Source organism: Panthera tigris, chromosome D1, assembly GCF_018350195.1.
Source record: "Panthera tigris isolate Pti1 chromosome D1, P.tigris_Pti1_mat1.1, whole genome shotgun sequence".
Lineage (NCBI taxonomy): Eukaryota > Metazoa > Chordata > Mammalia > Carnivora > Felidae > Panthera > Panthera tigris.
Window position 1 is genome coordinate 98,371,405 of NC_056669.1, and position 18,515 is coordinate 98,389,919.

General features: G+C 50.5%; 1 protein-coding gene across 4 annotated transcripts in view; it reads left to right on the plus strand.

Annotated features, from left to right (window-relative positions):
* The window catches only part of CD1H11orf49 (chromosome D1 C11orf49 homolog), a 199,086-nt gene that overhangs the window by 179,885 nt on the left and 686 nt on the right, over nucleotides 1-18,515 (plus strand). Inside the window, exons 5-9 of one of the 4 annotated variants that reach the window (XM_007082130.3) lie at nucleotides 10,208-10,293; nucleotides 12,303-12,498; nucleotides 13,168-13,277; nucleotides 16,599-16,662; nucleotides 16,935-17,979. In XM_007082130.3, coding sequence (XP_007082192.2) covers nucleotides 10,208-10,293; nucleotides 12,303-12,498; nucleotides 13,168-13,277; nucleotides 16,599-16,662; nucleotides 16,935-17,109 — 631 coding nt within the window. In that variant the 3' untranslated portion in view covers nucleotides 17,110-17,979. Of the gene's footprint in view, nucleotides 1-10,207; nucleotides 10,294-12,302; nucleotides 12,499-13,167; nucleotides 13,278-16,598; nucleotides 16,674-16,934; nucleotides 18,422-18,515 lie in introns of those variants that run through there. The other 3 variants (XM_007082133.3, XM_042957393.1, XM_007082131.3) reach the window with 3 other exon arrangements.

The window sequence follows — 18,515 nt, forward strand, 5'->3', positions numbered from 1 at the left end:
GGCAGTTATTTCTGGCCTTTTTTCACTTCAGAACACTCAGAAAATAATATACACATAACAAAAAGTCAGTAAAGATGACTTGGCCTGTGATCAGCCTGCAGGCTCTGGCCTCCTCCCTGCTGGGCCAAGAGGACCCTCACACCTGTAACCCGTTCAGGGTGCAAGTTGACACAGGGTCACCTGCAGGGCTTATTAAACCACAGATGGCAGACTCCATCCCCAGAGTTCAGGGGATCTGAGGTGGGGCTCCGAAACTCATATTTCCAAACACTTGCCAAGTGATGCTAATCTAATGGTCATCCACTTTGAGGAGTATTGATTTAGTGCATTGAAAGCCAGTCTCATTCTGGCATTTTAGAATCGATCCCATCAAATGGACTTACATTTCATTCTCTCTCTTGTCATTTTAAAACACAATTTACCTCACGTCTCCCTCCCTGAAGGCCAGATTTCTAGTGGGTAATAATATGTGCTAGACACAGACAATGCCTGGAAAACACACAAACTCCTAAGGAATCTAGTTCAGACCTAGTAACTCATCCCAATTTAAGAGGTTCACTTTTCAGCTGGTCCCTGTGTCACAAAGGCAGGACTCAGGTGCTGGAGCCAGACAGCCCTGGATTCAAATCCCAAATTCTTTCACTTACTGGCTTATGACAGTGAGCAGTCTCTCTAAGCCTCAGTTTCTTCATCTGTAAAATGGAAATAATGACAACACCTGCCTCATAAAATTGATTTGAGGATTTAATGAGATAATGCATGTAAAATGCCTGTCACACAGCCCTCAAAAAATATTACCTATTTTAGAAAAGTATAACTGGTAAATGGGGATTGATTCCTGTATTCATTTTTCAGCTCTTTCCTAAGCATCTTCTATATGCCAGACTTCATACCATGCATGACAATACAGCTTTATGCTTTCTTGGTGTCTTTCTTTATGCCTCTCCCCTACAATAGCTTTCTGCCTGGATATCTTCCCCAGCTCTGACTTGCCATCTAACAGTATCACTCAAAAATAAATAAAAACATGAAAAAAAATTTTTTTAAAGCTTTAAAAAGTTGATCTATAAAGAAGTAATACTTTTTAAAATTTTTTTTAATTTTTATTTATTTTTGAGACAGAGACAGAGCATGAATGGGGAGGGTCAGAGAGAGAGGGAGACATAGAATCTGAAGCAGGCTGCAGGCTCTGAGCTGTCAGCACAGAGCCCGACACAGGGCTTGAACTCACGGACCGTGATATCATGGCCTGAGCCGAAGTCGGACGCTTAACTAACTGAGCCACCCAGGCGCCCCTATAAAGAAGCAATATTGCAGAGCAGTAGGGAAAGGGGATCAATTCAAGAAGAATTGATGCGGCAGTTGGTTATTCACATAGGGAAAAATCAAGTTAGATTCCTACTCCATATCATATTCAGAAGTCAATTTCATATTCAGAAGTCAATTTCACATAGATGACAAGCCTAAATATGAAATGCAAAACTAAAATACTCTTAAAAGAGAGTAGAGGAAAATATATTTATGGCCAACAGGTAGTAAAAGAATTCTTAAGGTACAAAGAGCCCAAGCCCAGTGGACGAGATTGATCAACTTGACCGCAAAAAAAAAATTGCATTCATTTATTCATTCAGTCAGCATTCATTGTGAGTACCTTCCAGGTGCTGAGAACAGAGCAGTGAAAAAATACAGTCCTTGCCCCGCAGTAAAGCTGACTTTCTAGAGCAAAGAGAATTATCAGATAGAAAGCAAGAATTCCCTGATGGCAAATTGAACCCCAGCCATCCCTAAACCCCAGGACTACCAGGGAATTAAGAATTAAAATTCTCAGGGGATGTCTGGGTGGCTCAGTTGGTTAAGCATCTGACTCTTGATTTCAGCTCAGGTCATGATCTCCCAGTCTGTGCGTTCGAGTTCTGCATCAGGCTCTGCACTGACAGCATGGAGCCTGCTTGGGATTCTCTCTCTCTTTGTCTCTGCCCCTCCCTCCCTCTCTCTCAAAATAAATAAATAAACTTTAGGGGCACCTGGGTGGCTCAGTCAGTTGAGCGTCCAACTTCAGCTCAGGTCATGATCTCTCAGTTTTGTGGGTTTGAGCCCAGCATCAGGTTCTACAATGACAGCACAGAGCCTGCTTTGGATTCTCTCTCTCCCTCTCGCTCTGCCTCTCCCCCACTTGTGCACGGGCTGTCTCTCAAAAATAAACAAACATTAAAAATGTTTTTAATAAATTTAAAAAAAGAATTAAAATTTTCAGTTCAACCAAAGATAGCATAAACAAAGCTGAAAGACAAGTAAGAAACGAGAAGAGGAGATTTATGTGCATGTCTAACAACAGATTGGTCTGCAGAATTTTTTCTTCTAAAAAGAGTTTTATAAAGAACTCCTACAAAACAATAAGGAAAAGATGAAGAACCTCAGTAGAAAAATAGCCCAAGCATATGAGCAGGCAATCCACAGAAAACTCTAACAGCGTATAAGCATATGGGCATATTTTCATGCCCAAACTCACTAGTAATCAGGGAAAGGCCAATGAAATTGAGATGCCACTTCACATCAAATGACAAAAATTTTAAAGTCTGATAACACAAGCGTGGGTGAGGATGTGGAACTCTCATAAAGTGCTGGTGGCAGCATAAAGTGGTACTATCACTTTGGGGCAATGTAGGCAAAGCTAAAGAAGTTCACAGGTGTCCCTTGTTATAAGGAAATATGCAGCATTATTTGTAGCAGCTCCCACTGGAACGCTCTGCAAGTCCCTCTGCAGAGGAAAGGATAAAGTGCAGCAGCATCATACCATCCACAGAATTCTGTACACCAGCTGAAGAAATGGATACAGGTAGAAATCTATGCACCAACACCGATCTGTCTCAAAACGTCAAGTTCCAGAATGATGCGTAGAGTTTGAAAACAAGCAAAACAAAGCTAGATCATGTTTTAAGAATATAGGCATTCGTGTGAGTTCATGTAGTATTGAGAAACATGTAGAGCGATGCTAAACCGCCAAGTTTCGGTGGTGATTTCAGAGGAAGAAGCGTAGAGGGATGGGATGAGGGAGGGCGCGCAGGTGGCTTGAACGTTATGTGTAACATTTTACAAAGCTTTAAAAACTGAAGCAAGGAGAGCAAAATGTTAAGGTGTATGACGTTGGCCAGGGGTACACAGGTTTTTGTGATGTTCGGGTAACTTTCTGAGGCTTTAAATATTTCATTTAAAACAAAAGGCACGGGTAGCACTGAGGTAGGGAGCGATGAGTGGCAGGTGAAAAAAGTGTCTAGGGGAAATCGGCAGCCTGGAAAAGAAGCCAGATTCTCACCAGTCATGACCTAGAGGAGTTTGTTTGTTTGTTTGTTTGTTTGTTTTTTATGAAATTTATTGTCAAATTGGTTTCCATACAACACCCAGTGCTCATCCCAAAAGGTGCCCTCCTCAATACCCATCACCCACCCTCCCCTCCCTCCCACCCCCCATCAACCCTCAGTTTGTTCTCAGTTTTTAACAGTCGACCTAGAGGAGCTTTGAGAAGCCAGTGGTTCTGGAGTTTGAGGAGTTTGGGGACCAGACGGGGAAATGAGGACCTCACAGGGCCATGCGTTGGATTTGGTCTTTATCCTAAGAGCGAGGAACAGTTCTCCCCTAACTATAAGGCTTCTTGGGAGGGGCTGGGATAATGGGGTTTGGATGGCTGTTGCTGGGCCTTCCAGCTCTCTGCAGGGGGTAGCAGATGAGGCCTCAGCTTCCAGCCCTCCTGGGGGCAGTCGCTGTGTACTTGCTAACAAACTCCGGGAGTGGGAGAAGGGACAGCGCCACCAGCAGGAAGATGTTATTGCCACTCGAGAGCACAGAGCCCACGTTTTCTTTCCAGGTGCAGCTGTGATTAGAGTCAGAGAGACCTGTGTTTGAATGACAGCTCTTGCCCTTGTACCTGCAACCTTGGCCAAGCTTCTGAACCTCTGTGTTCTCAGCAAGATATTCATTGGACTTACCTCATAGGATTAGTATGAGCAGGAAATGAAATGATGGCTGTATATTGCTGACACAGTAAACCCCTAATGAATATTAACCATTGTTGTTTTCTTGTCTGCACTCCCCGGATCAAGCTTAGGCACTACAGGGCAGGTGGGGTTTGGGGTACCCCAGGCTGGAGCCAAGGGAGAACAATGACCCAGACCTCCCAAGCTCCTCTGCGGGCCCGGACTTGTGGCAGCTTGTGCGGCATGGGGGTGCATCCCACACAGTCCAGAAGAGGAAGTGTCACAACCCTAAGGAAGTGTCCCAGGAAACCTCGGCAGCAGCTTCTTCCCCCGACCTGCGGAAGGTGGCCAGCGTGTGGCTTCAACCTCACTCATGGCCGGATACAAAAGGACAGTCCCCCAAGGTGCACTGTGAGCCCAACAGGCTTTGGGACTCACCTCGCCCCTGAGAGACCCTGGTCATGTGACCTCCTAAAAGCAGTGCAGCCATGGAAGGTGGCTCTTCTTTTCTGGCCCTGGCCGAGGGCTGGCTTCCCCCCAAAGTGGACTCGAAACTGGATAGCTGGCTTCCGCCCGAGAGCCTCTGCGTGGTTGAGTGATGGTAGCACTTACTTCCTCTGAGCTATATTTTTGCTTGCTATTTCGAGTTCTTCCAGCACCTTAAGCCAACTAGAATACACTTATTGATAGCAACTAACACTTGTGAGTGTTCATCATACACTAAGCGCAGGACATCATAGGGACTTTTCACAAGAATCCCATAAAATAGGAATTATGATTATCTCCTCTTCTCAGGTGAGGATAATGAAGCTCAGAGAGAAAAGGTAATGTGGCCACTGAGTGGTGGAGCTGGGATTTGATCCCAGGGCTGCTAACCCAGAACTGTAGGTAAACAGGTGCAGCTCATGTCATTTGTCTAGGGACACTGACCCGGGGGTGCATAGAAAGTTGGCAAGTTGGTAGATTCAGACTGGAAGCTATTGCTTCCCTGGCACCCACTTAACGCCCAGCCAGCCAGCCCATCCCAGCTGTTGGAAGTCAGCAAGGGAGGGAGAGAAGGGCCAGCCCCCCGGGATTAGCTCTGACCCTGCCAAGTGTTCTTTCTTCATTCCAGTTGCCTGCCCTGGACTCCACCCTTCACATGGTTCTGCTCAGAGCCGACCTGAACTGGACTGCCTTTACTTCTCTCCCACAGTCCCTCTCTCTAGTCCTAAGGCACGGCCTGCAAGGATCCTTCCATGATCCAACAGATTTGTACAGACTCTTGTTGGCAACAGCGCCTTGTTGGCTCCACCTCAAAGCAGTGGCCGCCCGGCTCCTCCAGGTGTCAGAAGCAGCTGGCACGTTAGCAGGAGGCCTCTGGCAGGAAGGGGTGTTGAGCCAACTGCCATCAACTGGAGAACAGCACATGTGGATGACCTCGTTTCCAAGAGATTCCTTTGTGAGCCCTCTGGGAGTGTTGACAAGTTTGAGTCCAGGATGAAGGAGCTGCCCACAGGACCGAGGGCCCACAGCCCGGGGTCGTCCCTGTCACCAAAAGCAAAGACGGACCTGTAGCCTCCTGCCTGCCTTGTCACAGTTCTTCCGAGATTCCAGTGCCAGATGCCCAGAATTTTCATGGGTCAGAGCAGTAGTTTGGAGATGGACACTGCAACATAGGATGCTTCTGAGAGCATTTTTCTAAGTCTTTCAGACTTTTCTGCAGCCACAGTCCTCCAAACAGCAAACTTCAGAACCAGCACTAACGGCAAAGCTGTTAGTTCTGGCCACCCTTGGGATGACACAGTCTGTCAGAGCTGGAGGAAGCGCTCTCATGCTTTTGAGTAGTACAAACCTTCAGGCTTCTGCTTGAATATCTCTAGCAACAGGCAGCTCGCTCCTTCACAAAGCAGCCATAATCCCAGAGCCGGGCAGTTTGGAGGCCTTCCAGAACCAAGCTTTCGATCCCTGTGACATCTTCCTCAGGGGCAGGCCTTCAAGAGTCAGGTCTCAGCCTGTGCTTCTTCCCTAGTTCTCTTCTTTTTTTTTTTTTTTTTTAAATTTTTTTTTTCAACGTTTTTTATTTATTTTTAGGACAGAGAGAGACAGAGCATGAATGGGGGAGGGGCAGAGAGAGAGGGAGACACAGAATCGGAAACAGGCTCCAGGCTCCGAGCCATCAGCCCAGAGCCTGACGCGGGGCTCGAACTCACGGACTGCGAGATCGTGACCTGGCTGAAGTCGTACGCTTAACCGACTGCGCCACCCAGGCACCCCCCTAGTTCTCTTCTAAGTGAAGGATCAAAATGCAGTCATTTGTCTGATATCATGGTTTATAGACTCACTAGCACTCTGACCCCCTCTTCCGTGACTCTAGTTTATTCCCCTTAAATGGACTGTCCAGAACTGAATGTAGTATCCAGGTGTCTCCTGGAGAGGAGAAAAGAAAAGAGTACTGAGGCCCCTCTTCTCCGTTTAGCCACATATTTACTGAGTGCCTACTATGGGCCCTGCACACGCCAGACCCTGGAATCAAGCAACAAGCTGAGAAACCGAGTTATCACCTGGAGATCTTCTAGTCTGCGGGCAAAGACAAACATGAATAGTGTGAGGAGGTCACAGAGAACCGTGGAAGCTGGTAGCAGGGAGGCCAACCTCTACCTAGCCTGGAGTGGGGAAGGCTTCCCAAAGAGGCGTGATGTGAAGAATGAGTGGGCATCAGATAGGTAGGGAGGGTGGCATGAAAGGCCCAGAGCATTACAGGTAGAAGGACTGGCTGGTCTGAAGGGCATGGGGAAGGAGGGAGCACTGGGGAGAATGTTAGGGTCAGTGTGGAATACAGCGAGGGAGGCTGCCTGTGGCCTCCGGTGCGTCTAGAGGGGGGGGGGGGGGGGGTGAGGGGAGACGGAGCAGATCACGTGGACTCAAAAGCCAGGATAAGAGTGGCAGATCTTGTTCTAAGGTCAATGGGAAGCCCATGAAGGGCTTTAAACAGAATTGTAAAGTGGTCAAGTTCACATAAAAAAAAAAACATTTTTGTGACCACAGTGTGGATACTTAAGTAGAAGGAGGCAAGGGTAGTTGCAGAAAGCCAGGCAGAAGGTCATCCAGTGGCCCACGAGAAAGACACGGAGGCGGGCACGGGCGGTGGCTGTGGAGGTGGCGAGCAGTCGGCAGATTCAAGAGACATGTTAGGGTGGGATTGCTGGACCTGGAGAGTGATTGCTGTGGGTCGGGCAAGGGAGGCAGTTTCCAGGAAGTCCGGAGGACTCCCAGGTCTCTGGCTGAGCAGAGTAGGGGGTGGTTTTGCCGTTCATGAAAGCTGAGATCCAGTTGGCTTTTTTGGCAGTCAGTCGCACTGCCTGCAGTCAAGAAAACCCCTCTGTCCTCTGCACGCATGCTGCTGGGATCCGGCCACATGTCCCTCAAAAAGAGAGCCCCTGCCACTGTCTGCCTCCCCCAGCCACCCTGCTGGTCCCTCGTGACCGGTGTCCGTTTCAGCCCACCGAAGAGCCAGGGTGGAGACCAGCGCGCACACAGGGCTGAGGCTGACACACTCACATGGTGGGTCCCCTGCCCTCTGACGGCTGTGCTCTCCCTCCTCCCCAGCTGCCTGTCTTAGAAGAGGCTGCTAATGTTCATAGTTCAGAATGGCCGCGGACAGAAGGCTGCAGGCCAGTTCCGAAGCTGGAAGGGTGGGCCTGTTTGCAGCTTCTTGTCCTTTCTGTGGCTGAGAGACGACGATGCTTATGGCAATTGGCTTCAAAGCCCTGGTGTGGCAGGGCCTGTCTCGGGAGCATGCTGATTAGCAAGAATTACAACTTCTGGAATTAGACAGTGGTGGTGGTTGCACAACTTTGTGAATATACTAAAACACACCGTACACTTTTAAAGGGATTTTATGGTACTTGAATTATATCTCAGTATAAATGAAGAAATAGATAAAGAAAGATATAGTGCGTGGAGGTAATTGCTATAAACAGGAGCACTGGGTCCAGGTTGATGATAAGGAAGAGAAGCCAAGTAACATCTTCAAAGGCTTTGACTCCCCTTTGTGGTTTCCTGCTTGGGGACGTTCTCAGCCCAGTGCTCTTCCCTAGTAATTAACTTCAGGCCATTCGGGTTCTTAGCTGTCCTGGGAGTAGGGCAGGAAGGAAAGGTCACTGGCGTCCTTCCTCGGGGACCTTTTTCTTCTCTGCTGAGCCTGGACGGAAAAACTTTGGGGTGGCTCTACCCGCCTGAGTCCTCTGGGAGAGCTTGCTCTTCCTCTGAAGTTTGGGTGTCTTTGCTAACCCCGGTCTGACCTACCCCACTTCTCTCTGCCCTTTAGCGCCTCTCCCTCCCAATCCGGATATCAGAATCTGGGCTCTGTGCCCTCTCGCTTCCTTTTTGCCTGCCTGGGTTCTCATGGGTTAGAAGAAATGGGGGCAACTACCTGGTCTGTGGCTCAGCATTTGGTCCGAAGAGCTGCTGATCGAGGGACCAGGGCGCCCTCCTGTGACCATCAGCAGCATTGCTCCTTCCCGCCCTCTGGCCTTGAATTTTTTCCAGCTAGAATTTGAACGCTCAACTCTGGTAGTTGGGGCAGCCTTTTTCTTCCCCAAGAGACGCATGAGGAATAGTAAGCCCTTAAAATATAGGAGAAAAGAAAGAAGATAAGTGAACCACAGAAATTAAGGAATAAAATGTTAGTGTTTATATTCTGTATCTTTATTTTAAAAGAGGCAGTGTGACCTAATGGAAAATCCCATGGCCTATGGAGTCGAGCAAACTCATCAGCTATGTGGTCTCAGCAAGGTGACCTCTCTGCTTAGTCCCTTCACCTGTAAAATGTACATAATTGCAAGGCCTACCTCATAAAAATGTTGTGAGAGAAAATTTAATATAGTTAAATACCTTGCACAGTTGCCTGCTATGAAGTAGGTACTCAGTACATGCTGCTTCTATTGTTGTCGTCATTAGAACTAAAGACTAAGAGGGGCACCTGGATGGCTCAGTAAGTTAAGCATCCGACTCTCGATCTCAGCTCAGGTCTTGGTCTCAAGGTTGTGTGTTCAAGCCCCATGCTGGGCGTGGAGCCTACCTTAATAATTAATTCAGACAGACAGACAGACAGACAGACAGACTAGATATAGGAGCATTTTCTCTCTCCGCGGAGATCTGAAACCAGGGCCAGCTGCCTTGCATAGTTGCAGGGGCACCTTACGTTATATTCCCTCTAAAGCCCCCCCCACCCCCCCACCCCCCCGAGGTGAGCAGTGCTGGCTGGCTGTCTCCGGAGCTGATCCAGGTGCCAGTTTGGGGATCCTCTGACACAAGGAGGTAAAGATTAACAAAAATACACAAGAGAGCAGAATAAAACAATTTTGTAAAAAAGGAAAGATAAGGCCAGTCGGGCCAGTCGGGCCAGTCAGAAACAGGTTGGGGGCCCCTCTCCCCATCAGCAGATAGCTTTGGCACCCTGCCTGGCACATGGATAGAGCCCAGCAAGTGCTAATTTCCTTCCCTTCCTGCGCCCTCCTGGATGAGACCCTGAGCACGGTATAAACATGGCCATGGTCTGATCAGTCAGATGGTTTTCTTCCTATGAGGTGGGAGGGCCTGGAGATGAGAACCCAGGGGGTGGTCCGCTTGTGGGAGCAGAGAGCAAGGAGAGGCATGGCCGCCACAGCGTCACAAGACGGGGTGTGTTCTTTGACCCTCTCAAGTGCACAGGCCCCGGTAGCTCTCTACCCTCTTCCCTTGTCTGCCTTCTGTGTCCCAGGACGGAGGTGCCTGTAGTCGCTTAGGCCCTTGGAAGCTTATTAAATCTCAGTGCCACTTGCCAAGACCCCTTTAAGCTTCCTGGCTGTTCTTTTTGCCTTTTCTGCCCAGTTGTATTTATTCTGAAGTAAATGGTCCTCACTGCTGGATGAAAGGATTTACTGCTTAAGTATATGAAAAGAAATCTTGGCTGTATTACAGTTGCACCTCTCCTTGCTGCCCCCCGCCTCCTTCCTCCCCATGCTCCATCCGCTAGCTGGTGCCACGGAGACTGACCCGGGAGCCTGTCCTTGGTCGTGTGCTCAGTTCAGCTTGGTGGCAGAGCCCAAGTGATGGAGAAGTGAGGTGACTGGGAGGAGCTGGCTTTGGGGACCTTTCCCGAGTGTCTTGCTGCCCCAAGAAAGACTGTAGCCCCAGAAGGAGCTCACCGACGTGCTCCCCATCCCCACCCCCAGACACATTCTCTCACATCTTCTCTCTCTTTCCCCCCTCAGGATTGTGCTCATGGATGACACCATGGACTGCTTGATGTCTTTTTCAGATTTCCTTTTTGCCTTCCAGATCCAGTTTTACTACTCAGGTGAGAGCTTTCCAGGGCCCCATGTGGCTCCTGCCAGGGCCACATCTGCCTGTCCTGCCCTGGTACCCTTTCCATCTGGTGCCTGGCACACACATTTCCCTCCCCCACTCCCTTCGGTGGAGACATGCTTCGCCACGGGGCCCGGGCAGGATGTCTAGTTCCCACAGGTGGTCACAAGATTCAGTCTGCGGAGCCTACTCTCTCCGCCTCCTCAAGTCACGGAAGACCACCGTGTTTGCAGTCAGCAGTGCGGCAAATCCACCTGGGTGATAATGGCAATGACTAGAACAATGCACGCTACTGTAACAGTACGCAACAGATGCACCATTTATCGAGAACTTACCATGTGCCAGGCAGAGCACTGACTTTAATCCTTATGACAGCCCTAAGAGATGGGTCCTGTCAGAGATAAGCTTAGAGGTGAGGAGCCAAAGTCTCAGAGCTAGTGAGTGGTGGAGCCCAGACCCGAACGGAGGGCCCATTCCAGAGCCGGTCCTCTTAGGTGCTGTGCTGTATCACTGCCGCCAGGGGGCAGTGATCTCCCTTGGCCCCGACTCCCGTGTGTGGGCACACATCCTCCCACCCACACAACTTTAATAAGCAGACACCAGTCCTGTCTCACTCACATGCCCGTTCTGCTCCCCATACACACCAGCTGTGCCCTTAAATCCTTTCTGGAATCAGGTGTAATAGAAATAGATGAATAAATACAAACGGACACCAGCTCCCACAGAGCACACAACGACATCTAATGGAGTGTCGGGTTCAGAAATTGCTGACTGTGTCCGTAAACAAACTTGTTTCAAACGGGCTCTTCCAGTAAACAGAAGGCTGTCCTTGGAGCCTGGACATGGCCTCCCTGCCAACCGGTGGCCCCAGCCAGCCCTGGCCTCTCTCAGGCGCCACATTCTGTTTTCTTGATGGCAGCCCAAGGGCCTGAACCGGCAGGGGCTGGAGCCTGGGGTCTTGCCACCTGCTCTTAACAGCTGCAGGCATCTATTTCCCATTTCCCTGAAGCTCCTGGGCCCTGGAGAAGGAGGAGCTGTGTCTGGGAGATCCTTCCGGGCCTTCTCGCAATGCCCCAGGACCGGCCAGCAGCAGTGTGTGCCAGTCAGCAGTGAAATGGGCCACAAGTCACTGGTTACTAACACTGGCTCGACTTCTAACATTTGCAAACACTTCCAAATGTGTAACAAATGAGCAGCTTGTGGCGTTCTTTTCCACCCTGGTATTCCGCCATGCTTTCCGGAGTCAGAGAAGCAAGTGGCCTCGCAAGGGAGATGGGGCTCACCAGTGGAAGTGTGCACACGTTAGCTCTTTAAAGAGTACATGTAGGGCGCCTGGGTGGCTCAGTCAGTTGAGCTTCCGACTACGGCTCAGGTCATGATCTCACGCTTGTGAGTTCAAGCCCCACATCGGGCTCTGTGCTGACAGCTCAGGCCTGGAGCCTGCTTCAGATTCTATGTCTCCCTCTCTCTCTGCCCCTCCCCCTGCTCTTGTGCTCACGCTCTCTCTCTCTCTCTCTTTCTCTCTCTAAAAAATAAAGAAACATTAAAAAAAAAGTATGTATAGAATTTAATATGTGCCCAGCACTGTGTTAGGTGCTGGGGCAGGAAGGCTGACAAGGCACAATCCCTACCTTTATACACGGATCTTCCACTCCAGCTGGAAGGCAGAGCAAACAAATAATTATTCAGAAAATTCATGGTTGGAAAAGTGCTACAAAGAAGCACAGGGTGCTCTGAAAGTATGTAATAGGGCCTCTACTTGGTCTAGGAACAAGTCCCCGGAGGAGGGACACTGAGCTGAAACACACGTTCATATCATTGCTCATGAGTGCGGTGGTCACATGAGGTTGAGGGCTCCTGCTCCCAGCCACCAAGCACTGAGCGCCAAGGCTGGGGAGGAGCTGAGTTAATAGGAAAGGAAGGATCGAGTGAAGGGATGAAGTGTGTCCTCCTTGCCTGACCTGCCCACCCCTCCCCCCCCCCCCCAATCATGGTACTCAGAATTCCTGGAGAGTGTAGCTGCCATCTATCAGGACCTGCTGGCAGGCAAGAACCCCAACACAGTGATTGTGCCAACATCATCCAGTGGGCAACACCGCCAGCGACCTACCTTGGGCGAGGCTAGTATGTTGGAGGGAGTGGAGGCATCACTGTTCTACCAGTGCCTGGAGAACTTGTGTGACCGGCACAAATACAGGTAAGAAATGGGTACGTAGACCCCCCACCTCAGCCCCAGGGACTGTGGGCTGCTGGCTCTGGAACAGGTCTCTAGCAGATGTTCTGATGGATCCGGGGCTTCTAGAGCCCTTGATGGTCATATATAAATGAGGACAGTGCCATCTGCCCCAGACCAGGCTGTTGACCAAACAACATCCCAGGTGGCTCACTTAGGGAAGATCACTTCCACTTCCAAGCTGTAGATGACCAGCTTGGGCCCCTTCTCCTTGCCAGGAGATAGATTGGCCTTAGCTTTGTAGAGAGAAGGGGAAAACATTCACTGTACAAAGAATTCACTCTGCAGAGAGGGAGGGTTAAGCTGTCCCGTGTAGCACAAAGTCTCCTTAGAGACAGAGCAGCCAGTTTGTGGTCTCCTCCAAGATGTGGTTGCCATCCATTGCCTCTTCCCTGTTCCCTCCCTCCCACTCCCCTAGTGAAAGCACCAGTTAGGCAACATGCCAGCCCTTTCTGTCCACAGTCAAGGCCTTGCTTCTAGAGATCTGCCATGTTCCTCCAGGGTTTTAGGACCCCCAGGGAACACAGGGTCCCTCAGTCCCAGCTTTGGGCATCCTCCTAAGCCTTAAAGTATGGATGAAAAGATGTCAGACTTGCTAGTCTTTGAATCTCGTATCTGTATTCTCCCTTCTAGCTGTCCACCCCCAGCACTTGTCAAAGAGGTACTAAGCAACGTTCAGAGACTGACCTTCTATGGATTCCTTGTGGCTCTTTCAAAGCATCATGGAATCAACCAAGCCCTGGGTAAGCCAGAGCCAGCTATGGCTAGCCTTTCCTGCTCCCCCAATACTAAGCCACGTAGGAGCCAGCCGCTATTGGCAGACATGGTCCCATGAAGGAGGGGGGACATCACCACCTGCACCGTGACTTCTCAGGGCCAGACTCTGAGACCTAGGGAGCCAGAACATGCACAAGAAAGACTGTGCCCTCTTAGGCCTCTCACACTCCCATGGTAGGGGACAGCCTTCCCCGCCCAAAGCCCTGCCCCGACATGAAGCAGCCTCTCCGTGGCAGAGGTGTGGCCGGCCCCTCCCCAGAGAATCCCCAGCTCTGCTTTGGGGAGTGGCCTGCAGGTTGGGCAGACACAGGGCTATTTACTCGGTGGCTTTGGAGATTATATATCAAAGAGACCTGAATCCCATTTGTAAGCAGGGCAAAGGTGTGTCTGGGGAGGCCTTTTTTCCCAGCTGGAAAGAAAAAAGAAAAAGAAAAAACAAAAACAAAAAACCTGATTAATCTGAAAGGGAGCAAAAAAGGGGGGTGAGAGAGAGGACTGTACTGGCCTAGTTTTTCCTGTCTGTCATCTATTCTCACTGGCTGGCCTTCTCCACCCACCCCACTCTTCTCCCTCTCACACCTGCTGCTCTCCCAAGGGAAGAGCCACCCGGCCACCATCCACCAGAGCTGGAGGGATTGTTATTTGTCTCGCTCTTCAAGAGGTATCCAGGTGTGTTTGAGGCCCCAGGTTCCTGAGTCTCAAAGAACACATAACCTTCCCCTTCCTCCGGCCACTTGAGGGAATGAGGTCAAGGGAAGGGAATTTAACATTCTTTAAATGCCAGCCATTGTAGGCCTAGTACAAACTAGTTGCTTTAGATCTTATGTGGTATGAAGCCTGCTGGGGATGCACACAGGATGCACACAGCAGGACTGATGGAGGACTCACTGAGGCGTGATGCTCCCTAGCAGCCTCGTTATTCTGAGTTGATGCTTGGGGTGTGCATGAGCCTACGGACCCCTCAGCTAAGTGACGCTGTCGCCAAGACCACCGGCTGGACCAGAGGAGAAAGGCAAATAGGAGTCAGAAGTCAAGAGTAAGGGGACAGCGGGTGGGGTTGGCTTAGGGTTTCTTTCATACACCTAGGTAACTGACTGCCCTGCCTCCCAGTCCACCAATCCACCAATCATAGGAAGAGAAAGAAAAAGCTAACTAGGTAAGATCACAGCCTGGACTAACCCCACGTGCTCGCTTTTTCTAGGGCCTTTAAAAAGGGCAATCACTAAGGGGCGCCTGGGTGGCTCAGTCAGTTAAGTGGCCGACTTCAGCTCAGGTCATGATCTCACGGTCAGTGAGTTCAAGCCCCGCGTCGGGCTCTGTGCTGACAGCTCGGAGCCTGGAGCCTGTTTCAGATTCTGTGTCTCCCTCTCGCTGGCCCTCCCCTGTTCATGCTCTGTCTCTCTCTGTCTCAAAAATAAATAAAACATTAAAAAAAATTAAAAAAAAAAAAAAAGGGGGCAATCACTCAGTCAACCACTTTTACCAACACTAATGCCGGGCTGGGTTGAGTGGGAGATGGAGAGGAGCATTGCCCTCACCTGCATCTCCGGTGTAGGAACTAGAGATCTGGAGATCCCCAGGGTGGAGCCAGTTGTGGAGAAGGGTTGTCCTGTTCCCTTAGTCCTCAAGGCACCCGCCCGCCCCCACCCCCCACCACACACACATTCATGCACACAAAATGAGAGGGCTCTGAGGGACACACTTTGAAAACCACTAAGGAAGAGCAAAAGGGGCCAGGAGGCATCATCTGAAAAGCTCTGGAAAAGTAGGGAATTGGACTGGAGCCAGATGGTAAGTTTAAGATTGTGGGTTTCTGGACACCAGCATTGTTAACTGCCAGATCTATGTCCTGACCACCAGTGGGCTTTTCCCCTCAACAGTTTGCTGGCGAGAATCTTTCCATCTGCAGACTTCAGCTCCCCCTTCCCTCCACTGTTAACAGCTCCAAGGAATAGCCAAGACTGTCTCCTCTCACCATCCCCAGTATCAAAGCATTACTTCCTTTGGTTTGTAGCTGAGGGAACCAGCTCAGAGAGATTGCGGCTGAGCAGAGATGAGGCAGATCCCACCCCCCACCCCCCACCCCCACCTGGCAGCTCCCCGCCATGCAAGACTTTGGTCTGATTCTGACCCAGCCTTCTCTTCTCACCCCCGAGACCATCTTGAGGAGCTAAGGCACCAATATTAACCATTCTGTCTCCAAAGTGAGGTCACTCTGATTTGGGGGCACAAAACTAGATAATTTCTGATTTGGGGGGATTAGCTGGCCCATACTCTGTGTCTCTGGCTCCTTTTCAGCCCAGTATCTGGGGACTCAAGGAAGGAACTGAGCCCCCTACACGGCTCACAGCCCACCACCTAATCTTGGAAGGAGATTGCCCTGTTGGTGCAGTGACCTTGAGATTTGGGGACATCTCATAGCTGTGATTCTTGTCCCGAGTTGGAGAGGGTAGGCACAGGTTCACTGAATTTATTAGTAGCCCCAACTTCCTGCCCCCACAGCAGTTCTCGTTTTAAACTTTTCTTAAGAGCTCTTCCCCTTGAACAAGTCACGGGATTGAAAGACAGCACAGGGAACACAGTCAATGATACTAGAATAGTGCTGTATGGTGACAGATGGTAGCTACACTCGTGGTGAGCACAGCATAACGTGTAGAGACGGTGACCCACTATGTTGTACACCTGAAACTAATGTAACATTGGGTGTCAACTATACTTAAAAATAAAAAGAATTTTTTTTTTGAAAAATTTTTTAGACTCTTTTTTTTTTAACGTTTATCTATTTTTGAGACAGAGCATGAACGGGGGAGGGTCAGAGAGAGGGAGACGCAGAATCTGAAACAGGCTCCAGGCTCTGAGCTGTCAGCACAGAGCCCGACGCGGTGCTCGAACTCACGGACCGCGAGATCATGACCTGAGCTGAAGTCGGCCGCCCAACCGACGGAGCCACCCAGGCGCCCCTAAAAAGAATTTTTTTTTAAGGGACACCTTAGGGTGCACCAAGGGGCTCAGTCGGTTGTGTCCAACTCTTGATCTCAGCTCAGGTCTTGATCTCAAGAGTCGTGAGCTCAAGCCCTGAGTTGGGCTCCATGCTGGGTGTGGAACCTACTTTAAATTTTTTTTAGAAAGAGCTCTTTCTTAAATCTTTTAGATCAGCCCTCCCCGGGTCAGCAGAGTAGGTAGACATGAAGGTGAGGGGCATGGAGGCACCTGCTGGGAATGGAGCTGACTGGAGCCTGCCTGAAAGACACTCAGAGTAAGTTTTGTGCCCCCCAATTTTGTCCTAGGAGCTTTGCCTGACAAAGGAGACCTAATGCACGACCCAGCCATGGATGAGGAGCTGGAACGACTGTAAGTGTCAGGTGGGAAGAGGCTGCCCCCTTGTGGGAAGGCTATACCTCAGTCGGACCTGGCAGTGTCCTATTGTGGGTGACAGTGCTTGTCCGCAACATCCCCATCATTCAGGGAAGGGTTTGGGCACCAGCAGAGGCCAGAGGTAGCCTCTCTTTGAGTCCTTTGGGAATACAGCCCATGGTTTCATCCAGATTCAAGAGTGAGCATGGAGGTCCTGGTCTCTAGAAAGGAAACACCTGGCTGCCTTCTGGGCTTCTTCCCTCCTTCAGGCTTGTCCAGATCCCAGGCCTGGTCAACTCGGCCACTGCCAATCCAGAGGCCAGCTGCCTGCCTTCCCGAACCCCTCCCCGGGTTGGCTCCCCCTGGAGACCCCTCCATCATGCCCGCAAGATGGATGCAGAGAGCGATGGCTCCACTGAAGAGACGGACGAGTCCGAGACTTGAGTCTGAAGGGTCCTGTCCACAACGCCTGTATCCAGCTCCCACCTACCTAGCCCTTGGGACTCCCAGCCATCCTCCTCTCCCACTCCTGTGCCATGCTGCCCTCTGCTGGTGAAAAGCTTGAATAACAACAGCCCAAGCCCAAAGACCAGCCAGAGGGGTTCTGGTATCAGCCAAGCCAAGCAGTGACCCTGAAAAGTAACGGCCTACTCTCCTTGGCCCTGTCAGCCTCTGTGCTTTAGGCAGGCCCCAAGCTGACAGCAGACTGAGCTGAAGCCACCAGGAGGTGACTTGGCTTTAGTCTTTTGCTGACAGTCCCCACATAAAGGTGGTCTCCTCCCAGCAACTCCAGGAAGGGGAGAGACCATGAATAACCATGCAGGGCCTTGCATGGTCACGGGCAACACCAGTGATGCAAGTATGGGGTGGACATAAACATGGTGGCCTTCTGCTGGAGGAAGAGCCACTACCATGATAGGATGAAGGGTAGGCAAGAAGACAATTCCACTTTCAAAAACTGCTTCAAGTCTCCTCTGTGTCTAATAGTTAAGTATGTTAAATGAATAAAGTCCCTTGTATCCAGTAAGTGGTGAGTCTAAAGCCACTACACTGAGCGGGTGAAGGGAAGGGGCGAGTTTGGGTTTTGGGTGCTGAGTCCCAGCTATCCTAGCAGGACTGGGAGGCAGGGGCCAGGGGACCACTCAAGCCTGGAGACGAGCCTCAGATGAGCCAAGAGGGACTCAACTCAGGCACAGGACAGCAGCCTCTCAAAGGAAAGATGCTCACAGCTGGAATGGGCCTTCAGAAAACAAGCCCAGAGGGTTCGAGGCCAGGTTCAGAACTCGAAAGACGCTGATCCCAAAGGGTTAGCACTGCAGAATCTTCTAGCCAGAGTTTCATTAAACATTTGTTAAGCAGCTGCTCGAGACTGGGACAGTGGGGATGCAGCTGTGGACAGGCCTGAGGAAGACAAGCTTCCAGCCAAGACTGGAGGAAGGTTAAGGACAGGTGGTCTTCAAGTTCCTGAAATGGGCAGTTGTCTAGAAAGTAAAAGCCACTCAGGGACCCAAGCAGAGCAGCCTGCCTCCTAAGCCAGGGGTCATCTCACTGGGCACACACATTATCCTGGGCTCATCCCTGCCCAGACAAGCCCCCCTAAATAGTTTCAGGAACTGGCTCCCAGAGCCCCGGAGTGCCAGGCCAGAGCTGGAAGTTCCAGTCCTACTGAAGCTCCAAGTCACGTGAACTCTCCAGGCCCATCCTCCTCTCCAGCCTCTGGCTGATTGACAGCTCAGAAATCCTGGTGTGCATCCGAATCACATGGGGAGCTTGTTTACGATGCAAGTTAACCAAGTTCCAGCTTGCAGTGGGGCACAGAAATCTGGATTACGAACCCTCCAGAGGACTCC